Here is a 17,289-nt window from a genome sequence, read left to right as displayed (position 1 = left end):
TTGAAGGAATTTCTGCTAAGCTAATATAACATGAAGTCCCACTGCTGTTACAGATGTGGCACTAGGAGCCACATGCTCTTTGTTTGATGGGGGTGGTTAAGACCGTTTTTCCAGGGGTTGTTAATTCAGAGCCCCCTTGTGCAAATCCCTGCCTCCAGACAGACTTTTCTCTGTTGCAGCGTTCGCACTCACAGATGCACTGCACAGTTAGGATTGGGTTTGGAAATTAAATACTAATTTATGTGCATTTTTAGAGGGTTTAATTATTAGCACATTCTTGGGAATGTTTTTAAATTGGTTCAAGGTTAGTGTTAATAGTTTTTGAGTCTCTGTGTCACACTTGAAAAAAATCTGTAGAAATTTAATGCTGCTGAATGGCTTCTACGCATTTCCCTAATGGGGTCACCTTCTTAAAGGTGCACAAATTGCTTGTTCCAGTTCGTTCCTGTGTTGTTTAGTGTCATGGTTTCTTCCGTTTCTCTCATTGCGTTTTTGTGTCTCTGCTTTGGGGTACAGGGGTGCTTGATGTGGTTGGTAAAGAGAAGCAGGAAGATGTTTCCACGTTGCAAGCTATGAGGTTCTGGTAAGAAATGCTGTTCTCTGGAAGAATGTCGTGAGGAGGTTTCTATCCACTGTTGCACTTGTTAGTGAAACAGGGGGAATGTTCCCCGCCCCGTGCTACTTATGTTTAGTATTCTCCTCTCGAATAAAATACGTGCAAGTAAAAATGCAGGTAGAAAGATAAGCGTCAGGTGGGAAAGGGTGTTCTGACAGTGTTGGAACCAATCTTGGAGCACCCTCTTGGTATGTAGTGACTTTTCCTTGTGAAGTTTTCTCACTCTGCTTCTGAGCAGTAACAATTAGAAGGCGTCCTTCTTCAGTTGGAGGTCTTCTCCAACTCCTGCTTCCAAACCCATTTTGTCTAACAACTTCGTACTTGCCAAGCCAGTCCTGTCCTGTGCAGGCGTATACGTTGATTCAAGTTTGTAAATCTAATGCTATGTAATGCTAAGTAACCAATAGTTTTTTGAAAAATAGAAGGTATATATCCCTGGCAATTTGATAAGGTAGATGTAGAAGAAGAATGAGTTATTCATCCTAATCAGTACCTGGTTGATCATACTTCCTGTGCATTGTTTCTGAATGTTTCCTTCTCATTTGTAGGCTGAATGTGTTTAGTGTGTCAGTTTACAAAAGTGCGGTTCATCCGGATTCCTTGCAGCAGTTCTTTAGACACACCCTGACCGAGGTTCTTACCTACAACCCATTGTTGAAAGGTAGGAATAGGCAGGGAGGAGTGAGTGTCTCCCCAGTGTGTTATTGTGTGTCAGGAGCTCCATCCCACCCAGGCCTTGCTGGATGGAGTCCAGCCTGGAGGACCCAGAGCCAGAGAAGCTGCCGGACTCCCCAGCTCTTTCCCCGGGGCTATATAAGCAGGGTGCCAGATCAGCCAAAAAAAAAAAAAAAAAAAAAAAAAATCATCTGGGCTTTAGAGGGCTGTAATTCAGGAGAAAACTTCAGGTGGAAAATCAGTGCCTTCAAACAGAGCCAATGGCTCGTGAACAGATATTTGGAGTAAGGTCTAATAGCAGCTTTCACAGCAGACATGGGAGAGCTCTGGCATCTGGGAGTAGTTCTGGCTAAAGGAGAAGCTGGGTGGGAGAGGTGGTGCTGCAGAGAGCACTTGGGGCTAAATTAGTCCGGTCCCTGTGTGCGTGTTTGAGTTTAAGCACAAGACATGGCCTTTCTCAGCTGACTGGGTGTTTCTTTTGCTAGATTAGAGATAAAGGCAGGAAGGCTTCTAGTCCGTGATCAGTAATTGTGAAGCTTCTCCCATACTTTTAGGAAGAAGTATGTTTGGGCTACAAAATCTCTGGTAAAATCAGTCTGGGCTGTGATCTAGAGCTGCTTACCTGTTGTATGGGAGAGCTGTATCATTGCTGGCTTTCAGCTGAAAGAGGTTACTGAGGAAAAAGATGATTCCTTGCTGGTTCTCTCTGCATGCATTATGTTGGCCTACGAATGTGTGATCTCAAGAACAGCTCCGAGGTGATAGTGCTGTAGTTAAATGTCACGGTCCTTGTGGCCACAGTCTGTGTTCCAAAGATTAATGGAGGAGAGAGGATTTCAGCAGGCAGGTTTTAATGTATCTGGCTGTCGAAGCCAAAGGGAAGTCTTGTGTGGTTGAGTTGCGTGTTTTGGGTGGATTCTAAAATCTGTTGCTGAAGAGTAAACTATTTTCTTTTTCTGGGTACAGTATCTGATGCCATCCATATGCAGAAAGAGTGGAGCTTTACAAGAACTTGTTCGCTGCTCACTACCTTGTATCGCAAAGTATGTTCTTCCTGGTTTTGCAAAGAGAACTTTACTATGTCGGGTTTATATTCACTGAAATATCTGAAATGAGATTATTTAAAAATAGTGCATTCCAGTCGCGGAACCTGAACCATCTGCCAGGAATTGTAGGCAGGGTGAAGCATGAAGAAAAACTACTACAGGGACTTTTGTGCAAAGCTCTTAATGAGAACAAAGATAATAATTGAAGATGTGAGGTTTTACTGTTACAGAATATGCCACGACTTCTGAAAGAATTGCAGTATTATGGTTTATTTTGGCCAATGCTGGTTCCAAGCCAGAATGATACCTGGCCCTGGAAGGCTGATGCAAAACGTGCACGCAGGAAAGCTTTTCCAGAAGTCACACAAAAGACATCTGCATGTTAATACTGACAGTGTGTTTCACTCTTACGGGTGGCTGTATGTCATGGCTAAAATGAATTGCTGTCACTCTACAGCTGTTTGTGGCCTTCAGCGTGAAGGAGTCAATCTGCCAGCTGCAGCAGGTCCTGGAGACTCGCGAAGTGAACTGGCAGCATGTCCTCTCCTGTGTCTCCACGCTGGTAGTCTGTCAGGCTGAGGCTGAGCAGCTCTTCAAAGGTAAGTGGGTATCGGCAAGCCTGCAAGGTAATGTCTGCTTGTTGCTCCTCAGGTACTGCAGGGAAACCATGCCGACTGGTGTAGCAGCATAGTCATTCATAGTTGCTGTTTTGAGATTCCTGCATGGAAAAGAACAGCAGAAAATCTGCTTTTCTGTGCAGACATTCCGCGTCAGCGGCGACATGAATGCCAGACCTTGTGCCTGATGCTTCTCAAACTTAATGGACAGCTAAAAGTGGTCATTTGATAATTGCCTTATATTAATTGGAGTAGTGATTACTGAAGCTTAGCTCTTTTATCTCACCTCTGCCAGCAGACCTTGTTTGTTGAAGTTTCTTACTGATTATCTCATTGCTGGACTTCCTGCAGTTCTTGCAGGTTGAAATTCTGGAGTATTTAACTGTTGAAAGTGCATGAAAAAAATATAAGCGAGTCCCAGAGGCTCCCTCAGCTGCAATGCACATCTTTCTTTGTGGCAGATGTTTTATCACAGAGATTTGTGTTCATTTACTGTAGAATATTACAGCACAGTTGTCAAGAGCAAAGTTTGAGATTATTGTTTTATGTTTCTAGATCTACTGAGCCATCTCCTGATAAAGGCCTTTGAGAATTATGATATGGAAAATATGATCACTGCCTTCCTGATAGCTCGTCAGGCTGCTCTAGAGGGCCCTGCTGTGTTCATGCCTTACTCTGAATGGTTTAAGGTAAGACTAAATGAGGCCTGACTGGTAATCTTTGTTTTAAGTATGTGAGAAACCTGGGCGTAAGGAATGTTCTGCTGCACAGCCACAGCCTAGTTTCAGACAAGATAGCCAGGAATTAGAGTGGCAGGGAAAGAAAGAGCAACAAGTGATTATATTGGTATTAGGAATGATTTAATATTTATTACTGCCTTTGTGTCTGCAAAGAACGTATGTATTTGGCTTTCTCTGGCCTTCTCTTCTTTCATCTTTTAAGTCCATCTTGCCTTCTCTAGTTATTTACCAGGAATGCAGACATGTAATTCCTGTTATAATCATAATCTTGGATGTATTTCAGTGTCTTGATAACCTACACTGTTGTTATTGCGTAAGTTGTAGGTTATTGCAGATGAAGCGTTCCTATTTCCTGGATGTTTGCATGCCGCTGTAATTGTTGTGTTTGACCTTACAGATAATTGGTTGTTAGCTTTCAATTGTAAACATGTAGGTATTTTAGGTATGCAAATCTCCACATAATTGAAACCTGTAAATTCCTTTGTATGAGTCTGCAAATCTAAGCTCAGCCTTTGCTGACAGAGTGTTCAGGATGTATCAAAAGGTAAACTGGTTATGTTCTGTATAGTCTCAGACTGGCTTAGTTTCCTTATAATGCGCAGATAAAGCTGTGTAGAAACTGGCAGGTTTGTGGTTCCCTCATGAATCTCAGTCCATTGGTGCATTTTGGTGTTGCCTTGTCCTCATGGTAGCACATCAGAATGAACTTTGAGCATGACATGGCAGGCTTCCTGGAAACTGGACAAAGAAACTCAAAGGAAACTTCCTTTAGAGGCTTCTGTAACCTTTGGAGACTGTTCTCCAGAGAGATTCTCTTGACAGAAAACAGATACCTGTAACGGATGTCTGGGATTTGTGCGCTGAGATACCGCATTGCTGCAATGAGGGTTCTCTCCACACTGAAAGGCTGCATTTTTCCCCCGTTTCAGGCTTCCTTTGGGAATGCTGGTGGTCACCACGGGAGCAGTAAGAAAGCTCTGGTCTTCCTCTTCGAGTTCTTGTCAGAGCTAGTGCCCTTTGAAGCAGCACCATACTTGAAGGTGAGAAGATGCTAACAGAGATGGTTTTCTAAAGACTGATACAGAACTGCTTCCAAAGTGAACATCCTTGTGCCTTTGACTAGGTTCAGCGTATTATTGATGATGTTATAGTTACTGCGTTACTTCTCATACATTATTCAAAACCTTTTCTTCCTGAAATAAGGAAGTACAAGATTCTTTTATTTACTTGACAAGAAGGAGAATTCCTTCCATGGAGTTAAATTTAAGCACTTCAGTGATCTTATTAGGTGGCTGTTGTTGGGGAAAATTGCATGTCAATTGCAATGAAAATGGATTAAACACGCAATAACAACTTCTTTGAGGAGTATTTGAGGTAAATGACTGCAAACATTAACCAGAATTTTATACTATTTTCCTGTAAAAATGACAAATCTTATTGTGAATTTCGTTTTTCAGGTCCATATAATGTACCCACCTTTTGTGCCAACAAAACATCGGTCTATTCTCTTGGAGTACATCACTCTGGCTAAAACCAGACTGGCCGACCTCAAGGTTAGTAAAAATTGTCTCTTTGAAGAGACTTCCTTCTGGATCTGTCAAAATATTAGCTGTGTTGTGACCCTGTGCGTCTCTCTGTAACCTCACACAGGTTGCTATAGAAGACATGGGGCTCTACGAAGACTTGTCTTCCGCAGATGAATCTGTGCAGGTACTGCTGGGCAGCTTTCGCATCAGTCATGCCCCTTTTCCTCTGGAGAAGAGCTTAGGTTATCAGCCTCTCTGCCATTTCTACCAAGTTTGAGCAAGCTGTCAAATCCTCTCCATCTTTAAGACAGAAGGGTTAGTGGCTGTAAATATGCAGATTCTCCCCAGATTTCATGAAAACTAGGCTTGTGCAGAGGACAAACAAACAGTGATGAGTATTCCGTGACGAGGCTGCAGAGGAACTCGACAATTAGCCAGCCGTCTGCTGGCCAAGCAGCACCTCCATTAGACATCCAGTCAGCACCCACTGCCTGAAGCAGGAAGGTGTTGGCTACCTCTTGCCCATCCTGTACTGTGGGGCATAGAAAATAAAAGGTGTTTTATGGTGTGGGGGTGCAGAGCACAGGTTTGCAGGGAACTGGTTAGCTCTGCCGATTGACCAGTTTGTTACAATGGTGACACTTCCATCTGTGGGTTTGCTCCCAGTGATTTGATCACATAGGAAAGCATTTTACATGCATCTCGATTCTTTTCAGTATAGCATGTCGTCTGTTTGGTGTTGTGTTCGAAGTGTTCATATTTAAAGGAGATTAGGGGAGGGAATCTACAGTCTGCAGTTTCACGCTGTGGTTCATGATAAGTTTTGAGCAACAACAGTAACTGATAAGGAAGCATTTGGCTCGGCTCCTTCCTCTGTTTTGACCACAAGTATGGCAGACTAGAGGGCTCCTTTATACAGTCGGTCGGCTGGAGTAGGTGAAATACAGGCTGGTGACAGGGTAGTTGAATGTACTGCAATGAAATCTAGTCCTGTGGTGAACTGAAAGTTGTAAGTGAAGATTTCATTACATTTCTTCCCAGTCTGATCTGTTTGTCAGCTGAGAAACTGGCCCAGGCTGTTGTGGTCTGAAGGTGTCTTATGGCTCAAACAAGGGAAGCCTGGGGCAGCAGTCCCTCTGCCTGGAGTGTTGTAGCATAGGCTGGAAGCAAAGATTACGGGCCTCAATTCCAAGTGTATGAAGTAAAATAGAATAACAATAAAACAAATTCAGAATAGAAAAGATGATGTCCCCGTGGAGGACAATTGAATAAACGATGTGATGTTAAGCAGGAGTAGCTGCTGCAGTTGCTGTAGGTGGTGTGTACAGAGCTACACAGACCTCTGGGCTGACGCAGAATTGCTGTTACAAATAGCAGCCCTGTCGAGGCAGGCTGAGGGTTCCTCCATCCCGCCGTGTTACTCTGCCTGTCAGGTAGTTCTTGTTATTCAATTGCATTTGTTCAGTCACTTCCCTTCACAGGACAGACAACTGTTACTAACCCTGGCAGAACAAGCAGGGAAGACTGTCATCATCCTTGATTTCTCACAACATCTTTCTCTCATTGTTACTTGTGTGAGCCAGCCCCAGGGCCAGGCGCTTCGTGATGTTGAAAAGGCCCTTCAGATATTTGAAAACACAAGGAAGATCCCAACATCTGTGATAGAAGCCAGGTACTGTGTGCTTCTCAACTCTTCTTGTTTTTAACTATAATAATAACAAAAGCCAAGTCCGAATCAAAATAACAAAACAAGAAAAACTGAGGATGTGAGCAAAGGAGGCTTTGGGAAATTCTTCCCAAGTTATCCACTTCCTCAGCAGTCATCTAAGTAGAGGTTATTTGTGCAGAGAGTGAAAAGGCACATGCAGACCTGCAATAGAAGTCCACAGTTGTTACAAGAAAGAAAAAGCAAAATTAAAGAAACTAAGAACTATTGGCTAATCTGAGCTTGACTCGTCTGTGGTTATTCACGTTAGCATGAATGTTTCTTATTTGCAGGAGCCAAATTAATTCTGGAGGTAATGAAGTGGCACTTTGCAGCTTCGACATTGTTAACATTTTGCTGTGTTTATTTTCTGTCTCAGTATTTTCAGGCGACCATATTATACTTCCTGGTTCCTTCCTGCTTTGCTCAGGCCACGTGTGGTGAGTATTTGGTTTTAGCTTTTTTGTTTTGATCCTCCCACTTGGAGTGTGTTTGTAGACAGGTAATTTGTGCCTAACCTGTCTGTCTTTCTGTTGCAGCTCCCCAAAACCCCGGATGTGTGCATGGCTTTTATAGATTCTTTAAAGAGGTATTGAGACTTCTCAGTGTTATTTTCTGTACTTCTGGACTGTATCTTAAGAACAATTGACTTTACATCAGATTATTGGAGGCTTTGACACCTTGTTTGCTGCGTGTTGGCTAACCCTCTTGGCAGGGCTTCGTGGCCAGGCTTGTGGCTTGCAGGTTGTGGATGGGATAGGTTATCTGTATCAGCCAATGTCTTCCGTTCCGTAATTAGTCCTCTAGCCACTCTAAGGCCATTACCTAGAAGGAGTCCCGTGCAGCCCTCTGACTGCAGGCCAGATATATTTTTATGCAAACTTTGGAGGATACTGCTGAAAATAAAATTTCACCGGGGAGATGAGCCCCCTGTGAAAAGCTCTCCTCTCTTTGGGCGAGGATATGGGAGAAAGGGATGATGAAACTTTAATGTGTGTGAATGCCTTATGAGCTGTTCTTAAGGGACACCAGGATAACGTCCCAGGAGAACACAGCCCCTCTCAGAACTCAAGCTTGTCCTGTGTGCATGTTTCAAAGCGCTTTTCTGCATTGCAGGAGCAGCTTTGTTTAAAAACCAGTAATTCCTCTGTAACCCATCATGAAGGAAAAATGTTTGCAACACTGGCAACAAGTGAGGCGCTTGGTCCTGCCTTGCCATTCCAGTCTGACTCTGAAACAGATTGGATCATTTTTTTTTAAATTAAAGTTGTAAGAGAAGCAGCTGAGTTCTAGGGAGGCTCGCGTAATACATTTTTAGTATGGAGTGCCTGCTGAGCAGGCATTGGAGGTCAGACCTTGGTCTCTGTCACAGTGGTGTTTTAGATGTGTGAATACTGCATGTCACAGAAGTGACACTCTTCTGTGATCTTAGACACGTACTATATGTGAAATAGGTATTAATGCACAGATGTAATATATATAGTGTTATTTTTGTGGAGTGTGTGTTACACATGTATAATACTTGCTATGAAAGCCTTGGATATAAATTTCTGGCCCTTAGATGATGATTAAAAAACACTGCAGATGCTCTGTATGCTTTGGAGCCTCTGTAATTACAGTTCATAGCATAGCTCTTTATGTTTATATTTAATAAAGCTGAAGTTTGAGTGTGGTTATGTGGTATAATAAATTCTTTTTTTATTATAGAGCTGATAAAATACCATCAAACTTGTACTCCACATATACGCAAGCCTGTCGTGCTATGAAAGAGAAAATGTTACAAGGTAAAATATATAGCGTTTACTTGTGGACCAGTTTGAAGAAAAGTTAAAATTTCTGTTGATGCCCTCCTTCATTGAAAATTTTCAAAAAGTTACAGCGATTACGTCATCGTATGTAAATATCTGTACGTTCTTTATGTCTTACTGAGGTAGTAAATAGCTACTCTTGTGATGACTTTGCCTGTCCTGCCTGGGCGGGATTTTTGCAGCCGGTGTGGAGCTCTGTGCTGTGCTGAGGCTGCAGATGATGCCTGAGCCAGCTGATTTAAATCTAGCTCAAATACATCCACGTGAATCTGCATTTGTGGCTTGAATGCTGCTCGGCTCCGGCTGGCCTGGGGTGCGAACCTGCCGTGTTGAGCCCTTGTGTAATGGCTCTTGTGCTGTCTGAAGGCACCATCCTCCCCTTTTAGGAACGGACTATGGTGTGCGACTGAGATCTGGGGAAGCAGGAGGGGCTGGGAAAGGAGCCAGCAGTAGGAGGATTGCAGCACGTGGTTTACATGTGTTTGGGTGGCAGGGCCCCGCTCATTTTGGGTCCCATCACTGTAACGACGTTGCTGGTGCGGTGTGTGTTGGTGTAATAGGTATTTCATGAGCTCTCCTATCTCTTTCAGCAAGTGGGCGTTTCAAATGCATCTTAAGATTGGCAACATCCTCACCACAGGTTTATTTGAAATGAAAAGCTCAGGCTAGAGAGCAGACATCATTCCAAGAGTGCGGTGGAGAGGAGTACGCTGTGTGTAGAGACGCATCTGTACTTGACTCCTACTGGGGCACTCTGGGTGTTTGAAGCCTTCTGGAGATGCTGTAGCTGGAGAGGCGTGACAAAGCAGTGCCGGGGAAGCGCAGATGTGCAGCCGTCTGGCTGCGGTGGTTGTCCTGGCAACCGGCAGGGCTGAAGCATCGCTGCCTGTCGGGATCGGCAGGATCCCAGTGGGCCCTGAGCTCTGTGCAGGAGCGCTTGAATTGCCGGTGACCTCTTGTGGCACAGCCTGCTCTGCATCCCCTGCATCCTGATCAGCCTGATCTGCATCCCCTGCATCCTAATCCCGTCCCCGGGGCTCTTGCTCAGAGACTGCATTTAGGGCAGGACTCTTGAGTACTGGTCAGCTCTAAGCCTGCCCTGTTCCCCTGTTCGTTAGTGCTCACCCTTGCACAGAAAGGTGACTCCGCAGTCTTCTAACACCTTGTTGCTTTACAGTGTGTGTATAACAAGCATTAATTTTAGCCTTTGTTATTTACTTCTCTTGCTCATTTGGCCCGTGTACAAGACGCTGTTTCTGCCTAACAAACTGCCTGGGTGGTTTTTGAGGCTGTGCTGTGGCAGCTTGTTGCTGGTGGCACTCACTTTCTAGTGGTAAAAGGAATTTCCTTTTATTTCTTCTTCTCCACAAAAACCAGAACAGAGTAACACATAACATCTGGAGATGGTGCGCGGTGTTGGGCTTGAGGAGAAGCTGATGACGCAGTATTCGCGCTGTAATGTCTGTCTCTGTTTTGAGACAGGTTCCAGTCTTTTGAGGACAGCAAATGTTTCTGTGAGGGGCAGAGAGCTAAAGCAAGTGGGGGAAAAAAACTGAAAGGAGAACTCTTTTGCCTTTTGTCTTTTAAAAACTGAATTCCTTTCTGCAACTAGGCATAAAATCATAAATAATTAATCAAGTAATACATTCTCAATGTAAAAACAAAGCTCTATATGTGGCAGATTGACAGTTTGGGCATCTGTTATAGCTTACAGAAAAGTAAATGCTGCTTTGACAGAAATTATAAGCAGAGATTGCTGAATGCATTTTATGAACTGATGTAATGCACAAAGGTATGGATAATGCGTTGTGTTTCTCTCTGACTTGTCCAGGTGAATCAAAAGTAGAGACCAGCCATTCCAAAGAGCCTGTGGAGCAGCTGAAGGCTGAACTGGCTGAACTAAGGGTGCTGATTGTGGACCAGGCTAAATACGAAGGTATGGAGGAAGGCAAGTCATAACTGCCCATAGCTGACTGTTGCAAAAGCTGCGTTAATAAAACGTGGCTGGTGCTAGCCAAAGCAGCAGCAGTAGTTACTTGCCAGTGGTAATCTTTCAGATCTGTATAATCCTTCCAGCTACGCATATATATATAGATATATGTTTTAATGTCTGATGTATTTCCCATGCTTGAGTGTGGAACATCAGGTCTCCATCTCTGTGATGCTCATCACTTGGTGCCTCACTGATCCTTGCCAAGGTGGGCAGCCCCATTCCTGGGGCTTGCCTGGTGGCTTGGGCTCCCTTTTGAAGGCTGTTTTCTTTCTGGTGTGAAAAACTGTTCTTGATGTGCATTGGTAATAGTGTTAGGGGAAAAAGTAGTGCTGTCTTCTAAAACGAAGACGGTGATCACTGTGTTCCAGCTAACATTTTTTTGCTCATTAAAGCTTTTCATAAAATACTTTGGGCTCTGATAAATTATATTTCACTTGTTCGTCTTCCTGCTATGTGGAGTTGTAAATCTTTCATGCTTTCTGTCCTGGTTCTCCTCTGCTCCTGTTACCTTCCTGCAGGTGTCCCAGCACAGATCACAGTGATTTCTGACAGACTTGCAAGTGTCTTGGGTCACAGCAGTGATGAGAATGAAGCTGCTACTTTGAATTCTCCAATCCAAGTCGACATTTCTGCCCCCAGGCTGGAACCCAGCCATCAGAGTGTGAGTACCATCTGGGTTGGGGTGAGAAAGGAGTGGGGTTGGGTAGGTAAACATGCATCTGGATAGTACCTGTGAAAGGTTGCATTGTCTGTGGAGAACAGGAAATACCTTCTCCTTTTGTCTGCCTTCTTGTGCCCTGCGCAGTCTATTCATAGGTTTTAACCTCCTGGAATTTGTTGGGTGTCTGGTGCCGAGATCTAAAGATATATTCTATTAGAGCAATCCTGTGATGAGCTAGGCTTTCTTCACCAGACTTGTCTAGGTATTTGTTGTGTGCTGGGATCATTCCTGGGCTGTTATAGGTTTCATTTTCCATCTCTTCTTAGTGGATCTGTACAACTTGTGAATGTCACGAACCACTGTGTCTCCTTGTTTTAATGGTGGGAAACAGAATATATGTGCAGTGCAAACCTAGATCTAGATATCCAGCCCAACAACTAGGAATTAGCAGTGTGTCTCTTATTCCAGGTTGTTGATCTTCTGCTGACATCGTTCTGCCAAAACCTAATAGCTGCTTCCTATTTTAATCCTCCTGACAGGTAAGATGCAAGTGAGAGAGAGTAGGGAAATCAAAACTGGTTAATATTAGAATCCCAGCACTTGTCCAGGGGCTAGGAGGGCCTTCTAGTTGTTCATAGCCACCGTGCCAGGCTGGCAATTGCAGGCTGCTTTACTGTGAGTTTCTGTAATTGGAGAACTAATGCGCTTTGATGTTACTGATCCCTTCAGAAAAAGGTGGCATTTGGCTCTGCTTTGTGCTCTGTGACAACGTATAAAGACTTTTCACAAAAACTATGTGCTCAGGTTGGCATTTTCAGCTCAGTGGTGGGGTGTGGGGAATGAAGCAAATTCTTTTTGTCCAGGAATTACTTGCTGGTTGACACTAAAGATCAGGAGAGGACAACGCTTGTCTTTTGACAGCGAGCGCTGATGTGTCTTCAGGGTGTCTTTTTGGCACGTTCAGTGATGTTTGGAGATCCAGGCACCTCAGCCCTCATCCCTAATGCCATATCCAAGATGAAATGAGTGAGGCATGAAGTCTAACGCTGCAGGCACAGGAAGAGCAGCATGATACACCTTCTCCCTACTTCCCATCCCCTCTTCCCCCTGGAAGTGTCTCTGATTCTGGCCTGTCTGAGGAGGGAGAGGTAACACTCCTTCACCACTGGAAGGACTCTATTAATGCCGTCTTCCTCAGTGTTTCAGCGGAAAATCACTTTATTGGAAAAAACAATGAACTGACAAGCTGCCTGTGATCCCAGCTGTTGACGGTACTGAACTAGGTGGCTGCCTCTCTGGAGTGCAGCATGCTTTGGCAACCACTGCGTCCTTAGCCCTCTTTTACACTGTTTTGCCCTGGAGCAGATGAATCTGTATTGAAAACCTGCGCTGAAAAGTAGCTGTGATAAACAAGAGCATCCCAGGAAACTGCTTCTAAACCCAACCCCCCATCTGATCTCCCCTGAGGATGGTTTTTTCTGTCAGCTGGGTGGGAAAGTCCCTCCCTTCTTTCCCCTGTTTTGCAACAGGACCTTGTCATATTAATTCGTTTTTGTTCTTGCTTTGTTTTTTGATCCCATTTATTTATTGCTCTGCCTCTGTTTACCTTGTGCTCTCTGTCTGGAAAAAAGGTGTTTGTGCCCCAGGCAGCTTCCTCCTCTCCTTGTTGTCATCTCAGAATACCTCTTTGACTATACATTATTGAATATATGAGGCAGGGCACTAGTGGAGTTCATGTCTTTGTAGGAGTTCTCTGTTCAGACACTCCAAAAGTGATGCTTCCTTTGAGCCTATAAATGGAATGATAATTGTCCTGTATTTACAGACAAGTGTGGCTCAGGTTCACTGTGTTTTAAGCATTTTTAAATACCTCTTCCTGTACTGGGCATAAAAAGAAGCGGTAAAATGAGCATGTGATTTTCACCTTCTGCAGGCAGGGACCATGTCTCTCCTTGTTTGTGAAGATGATGTGTGGACACAGGCATCTCTTGCCTGCCCTTCTGGGCAGGCTCTGCCAGCTTATTTATCATCAGGTTAGTTTTCCAACCACAAATCACATGGCTATATGTGCTGAAGGCTATTCAAGCTCCATTTCCTGAGCTGTGGGGCATGTACCTGTCTGGACTGCACTGTGGAGAGACTTCACTAGCTTTCAAGCTTCGAAACAAAAATCTCATTTTGGCCAAGTAGGCCTCAGCAAGTTTTGCTCTCGGGAATGTGAGCTGAATGTTTTCCTACAGAAAACTATAGAAGGTTAATGCATTCTGAGATATCTTTTAACAGAAGCTAAAATAAGGAAGCTTTTGAACAAGCCAAAAGCAAAATAGTAGAATGCTTAATTCCTAAGCTTCTACATTGAATAATTCAGTTGTACACCCCTTCTAAAAATAAAAGACCCCCAAATTTGGGGTACAGCAGTGGATGGTTTTCTGTTAAAAAACTGTTGGCTTTATTTCATTTAGCCCGTGACACTGCAAGGGTGAAATTAAAAGGCTGATAGGCTACAATGGCTGTCGTAGAAGCTAAAAAGCCTTGAGAGTCTTCAAATTCTGCTGGGCTGAATTTGCAGCTAGTTGCTTCAGGTTACTGTGTTACAGAACCGTACAAATTCTGCTGCGGGTTAACCAAAGATAGCTGCACAATTTCAAGTAAGGAAGAACATGTTTAAAGTAACTGGTGCCTCTCATCTGCTAAATTGATATCGCTGCACTAATTAGTCAATGGACAGAAGCAATATTCTGCTACTTGATTTAATTCTGAGTTTTTTTTCTGATAAAGGTTGTTTTGTTACAAATGAAATGTTTGTCTCTTCAGTTTTTTACTTTGTTTGGCTTGCAGGGTCCTTCCCTGAAGGATGCTCATATTTTAGGTCTAGCAGCTTTTGTGATCCACTTAAGTGAATCCAGAGCTTTAATTCCTGAAGTGGAAGCCAATTTTGGGATTTCTCAGCCTGTTCCTGAAAAAATCCTTTCTGTTTCTGAGTACTGGAACCGCTTGCTAATCTGCAGGACAGAAGAGTCGTTTGCCTTCTGCCTGAGGTGAGATCATGCACCCACCACGTCCTCTCTTCCCCAGGCGATGGGTTTAGATTTGCCACAGGACGGATGCTGGTAAAGCTCCCGTGTTCCTGCGGAGGATTTCTGGAGTATCCATAAGGTGTTTCTGCTGCACAGAGAAACAGGCTGATGGTGGTCCCCTGCGAAATAGCGTCCTGACCATTGTACTGCCTGCTGGAGAAAGGGCTGACTGGATGCTGTCAAAGGTTTTAGTTTAGTCTCTGGTTCTAAAATTTGTGCCATTAATGTCCTTGTGGTTGGGAGCACGTAAATAGAAGTGGTCCCGAAAGCAAATAGGTTTGGGACATCTTGGTTAAAAGAATTTTTAACACCCAGTCTTTGTTTTGACTTTGGACTTTCATGAGTGGGAAAATATACGATTGAACCAACCAGATGATGGATGTTCATGCTTTTTCTCTCTCAGGTTTTGCACTGCAGCAGCGTCATACCTTCTGTGCAAGTTTTCATCCTGTTCTCATGAAGATTTGTGTGCCTGGCTTCCTCCTAGCCTTGTTAAAAAGGTAAAAGGAAAAAAGTTTTGCTGTTACTTGTGGGAAAGATCAGTCTTGGTTCTGTTTCCCACTGCACGCTCCCGTGCAGCTAGAACTTGTACAAAGAAAACTATAAAAATGCATCTTTGTACCCTCACATCTTTACAGTTTTATGTATTTGCTTGTTTGGCAGCTTCACACAACCAGAGGCTGCACTGGGCCTTTTTTTGTGATGGAAATGTGCAGGGGTTTTATGCCTTTGTTTTAGCTGCAGTACCTTGTGCCACGGCTGTGCTTGGAAGCTCGGGGAACCCTGTGCGAGGAGGCTAAAACTGACCTAATCTGGAGTTCCCTGTCGTGCCCCTCCCTGAACTACAGAAGAGCCAGCCTCTGTTTATGGAAGCAAGCACGCTTTCAGGAGCTCTTGAAGGAAAAAGCATTTCAGGTATAAATATTTTCCATGACTGAAGTTCACACTGTAGTTCTCACTTTTCAGATTTGCTCTATGCAATTTCCTTATTGGCGATAAAACACTTCTTGTAAAAACTTGATGCCTGAAAAGACGGTCTGGCAGCTGAAGGTGTCATGTGCGCTGGGTTATGTGCTCAATGTTATTTGCAGATCTCAGTGGTGATGAAAAGGCAGAAATAAAAAAACTAGAGTTAAAGCTTCTGTGTCCTGCTTATTGCAAAAGCAGAAAGCTTGACAATGTATACCGTGTGAGTAAGAAAATGATTAGTAACTGTAGAGAAAAGGCCTGTCCATAACCTTAGCTTCCTACTGTGTGCTGTCTGTGAAGTGACGGTGAGTCAAACAACTGAAAATACTCACTTGCTTTTTTAGTGCTTTGTCTAAATGTCAATGTTCTCCTCAACCAGCTGTGTATCTTGGATTGTTTGCTCTGAAGCAGGTTAACATCTCGGCTATTCTCTTTACACCATCCTTGCAGTGTATCTGATTTGACAGGATTTCTTTTTTTTTAACCTAGTTCATATAAATCCAGTTTGCCTTTGTGCAGAGGAGTTTGTCGTGTTACTAGAATGACTCCTTGTGCTTGGCTAGCTTGATGTACAAGGCTAAAATACCTTTGCATTATAACCTTTCTTTGATGCATATACCAGTCTGTCTGACTGCGGTGCTTTGCTCATTTTAGCATTTATTTCTAATAACACATTCATTCTGGTATCCAGACTTTAAGATGATGAGCATGTTTGTAAATGTCAAAGGGGTGGGTGTGTGTGAGAGATGCTTTATAAGCTTGCTTTCAGTAAATTTTTGAATGCCAGTGTGGTTTTACTTTAGATTTCTTGCAAGGGAAACAGTACAGGAGCTTCCTTGGGTTGATGTCTCCTGGTTCATATCTCTTGATCTGCACGGGGTTGTGTCTGGGTATGCGTGAAGGAGGGTTTTATGCTGGGATGAAGATGGCTGTTCTGCAGAAGTTACTTGCCTTGCTGGTCAGCCCTCTTACCTAAATTGTTGCTTTTCCCAGTTGTCTTTCAGAGAGTGGCTTCTGTTGGAGCTGGAAGTGTGCCCTGAGAAGGATATTCTCCCTGCTTCGGAACGGTAAGTGCAGAGGGGCCCTGCTAAAAAAGAAATAGTTCAAGAGTCTTTCCTGCTCAAATAAGGAAATGCATTGAAGATCAGGAAGTAAATAAACAAGCTGCTGTGGGACGTAGATGCCTGTCGACAACTACGTTTTTTCCAGAGTTTGAGCAATGCTAGAATGAGGCATGTGCTTTAACTGGAGGAAGTTCACAGAGATAACCTCTGGCCTGCATGTGTAGTCCTTCCAAATAACTGTTCACAAAACCTCCACATTCCTGTAAGCAAGAGATGGCTGACATCAGGACACGTGATGTCCGGTGGATGTCTCTCTCTCTGTCTGTGTTTAATGGGTGCTGGCATCTTCCCTTGATGCATGAACTTCCTTTTACGTTAAGGGAAGGGCACCATTCAAACACCGTGATAGACTTCCCGTCTTTTCCTTTTCAATATTGCAGACAGGATTTCCATTATTGGGCTATCTATCAATGGTATCTTCCAGCACCTTCTGCTTCTGGTGGCTGCGATGGAGACCTGGAGAAGGCATGTGGCATTATTATCAATACCATTCTGGATTCCTCACAAAGGTATTGTGTGTCATGAGTTGCATTTCTGCAGAATCAATGGTTCTGCCAAAGACCCTGCAAGTTAGGAGTTGTGAGCTCGTGCCTGACATGGCGCTATGGAAGTGATTGCCTTCTCACAGGTCTGACTGGCAGTGAAAGCTGGGAGGTGGCTCTGCGTGACTCGCCAGTCTTTCCATAAGAATCTTGCTTTAGGTGACAGAGGTCTGGGTTTGAAGTCACAGAG

At 43.8% G+C, this 17,289-nt stretch overlaps 1 protein-coding gene across 4 annotated transcripts in view; it reads left to right on the top strand.

Annotated features, from left to right (window-relative positions):
* Window positions 1-17,289, top strand: part of FANCA (FA complementation group A) — a 36,395-nt gene that overhangs the window by 9,321 nt on the left and 9,785 nt on the right. For all 4 annotated transcript variants that reach the window (XM_075433323.1, XM_075433326.1, XM_075433324.1 and 1 more), the window contains 21 exons: window positions 517-583; window positions 1,165-1,277; window positions 2,258-2,334; window positions 2,795-2,936; window positions 3,510-3,643; window positions 4,624-4,734; window positions 5,152-5,247; window positions 5,345-5,404; window positions 6,804-6,892; window positions 7,305-7,365; window positions 7,465-7,514; window positions 8,633-8,709; window positions 10,565-10,669; window positions 11,245-11,387; window positions 11,856-11,926; window positions 13,321-13,420; window positions 14,226-14,425; window positions 14,868-14,964; window positions 15,203-15,379; window positions 16,427-16,500; window positions 16,938-17,066. In XM_075433323.1, coding sequence (XP_075289438.1) covers window positions 517-583; window positions 1,165-1,277; window positions 2,258-2,334; window positions 2,795-2,936; window positions 3,510-3,643; window positions 4,624-4,734; window positions 5,152-5,247; window positions 5,345-5,404; window positions 6,804-6,892; window positions 7,305-7,365; window positions 7,465-7,514; window positions 8,633-8,709; window positions 10,565-10,669; window positions 11,245-11,387; window positions 11,856-11,926; window positions 13,321-13,420; window positions 14,226-14,425; window positions 14,868-14,964; window positions 15,203-15,379; window positions 16,427-16,500; window positions 16,938-17,066 — 2,173 coding nt within the window. The remainder of the gene's footprint in view (window positions 1-516; window positions 584-1,164; window positions 1,278-2,257; window positions 2,335-2,794; window positions 2,937-3,509; window positions 3,644-4,623; window positions 4,735-5,151; window positions 5,248-5,344; window positions 5,405-6,803; window positions 6,893-7,304; window positions 7,366-7,464; window positions 7,515-8,632; window positions 8,710-10,564; window positions 10,670-11,244; window positions 11,388-11,855; window positions 11,927-13,320; window positions 13,421-14,225; window positions 14,426-14,867; window positions 14,965-15,202; window positions 15,380-16,426; window positions 16,501-16,937; window positions 17,067-17,289) is intronic.

This window comes from Opisthocomus hoazin, chromosome 12 (assembly GCF_030867145.1).
Source record: "Opisthocomus hoazin isolate bOpiHoa1 chromosome 12, bOpiHoa1.hap1, whole genome shotgun sequence".
NCBI lineage: Eukaryota > Metazoa > Chordata > Aves > Opisthocomiformes > Opisthocomidae > Opisthocomus > Opisthocomus hoazin.
Note: the sequence above shows the minus strand (reverse complement) of the source record. Positions and strands in the feature narration are given on the sequence as shown.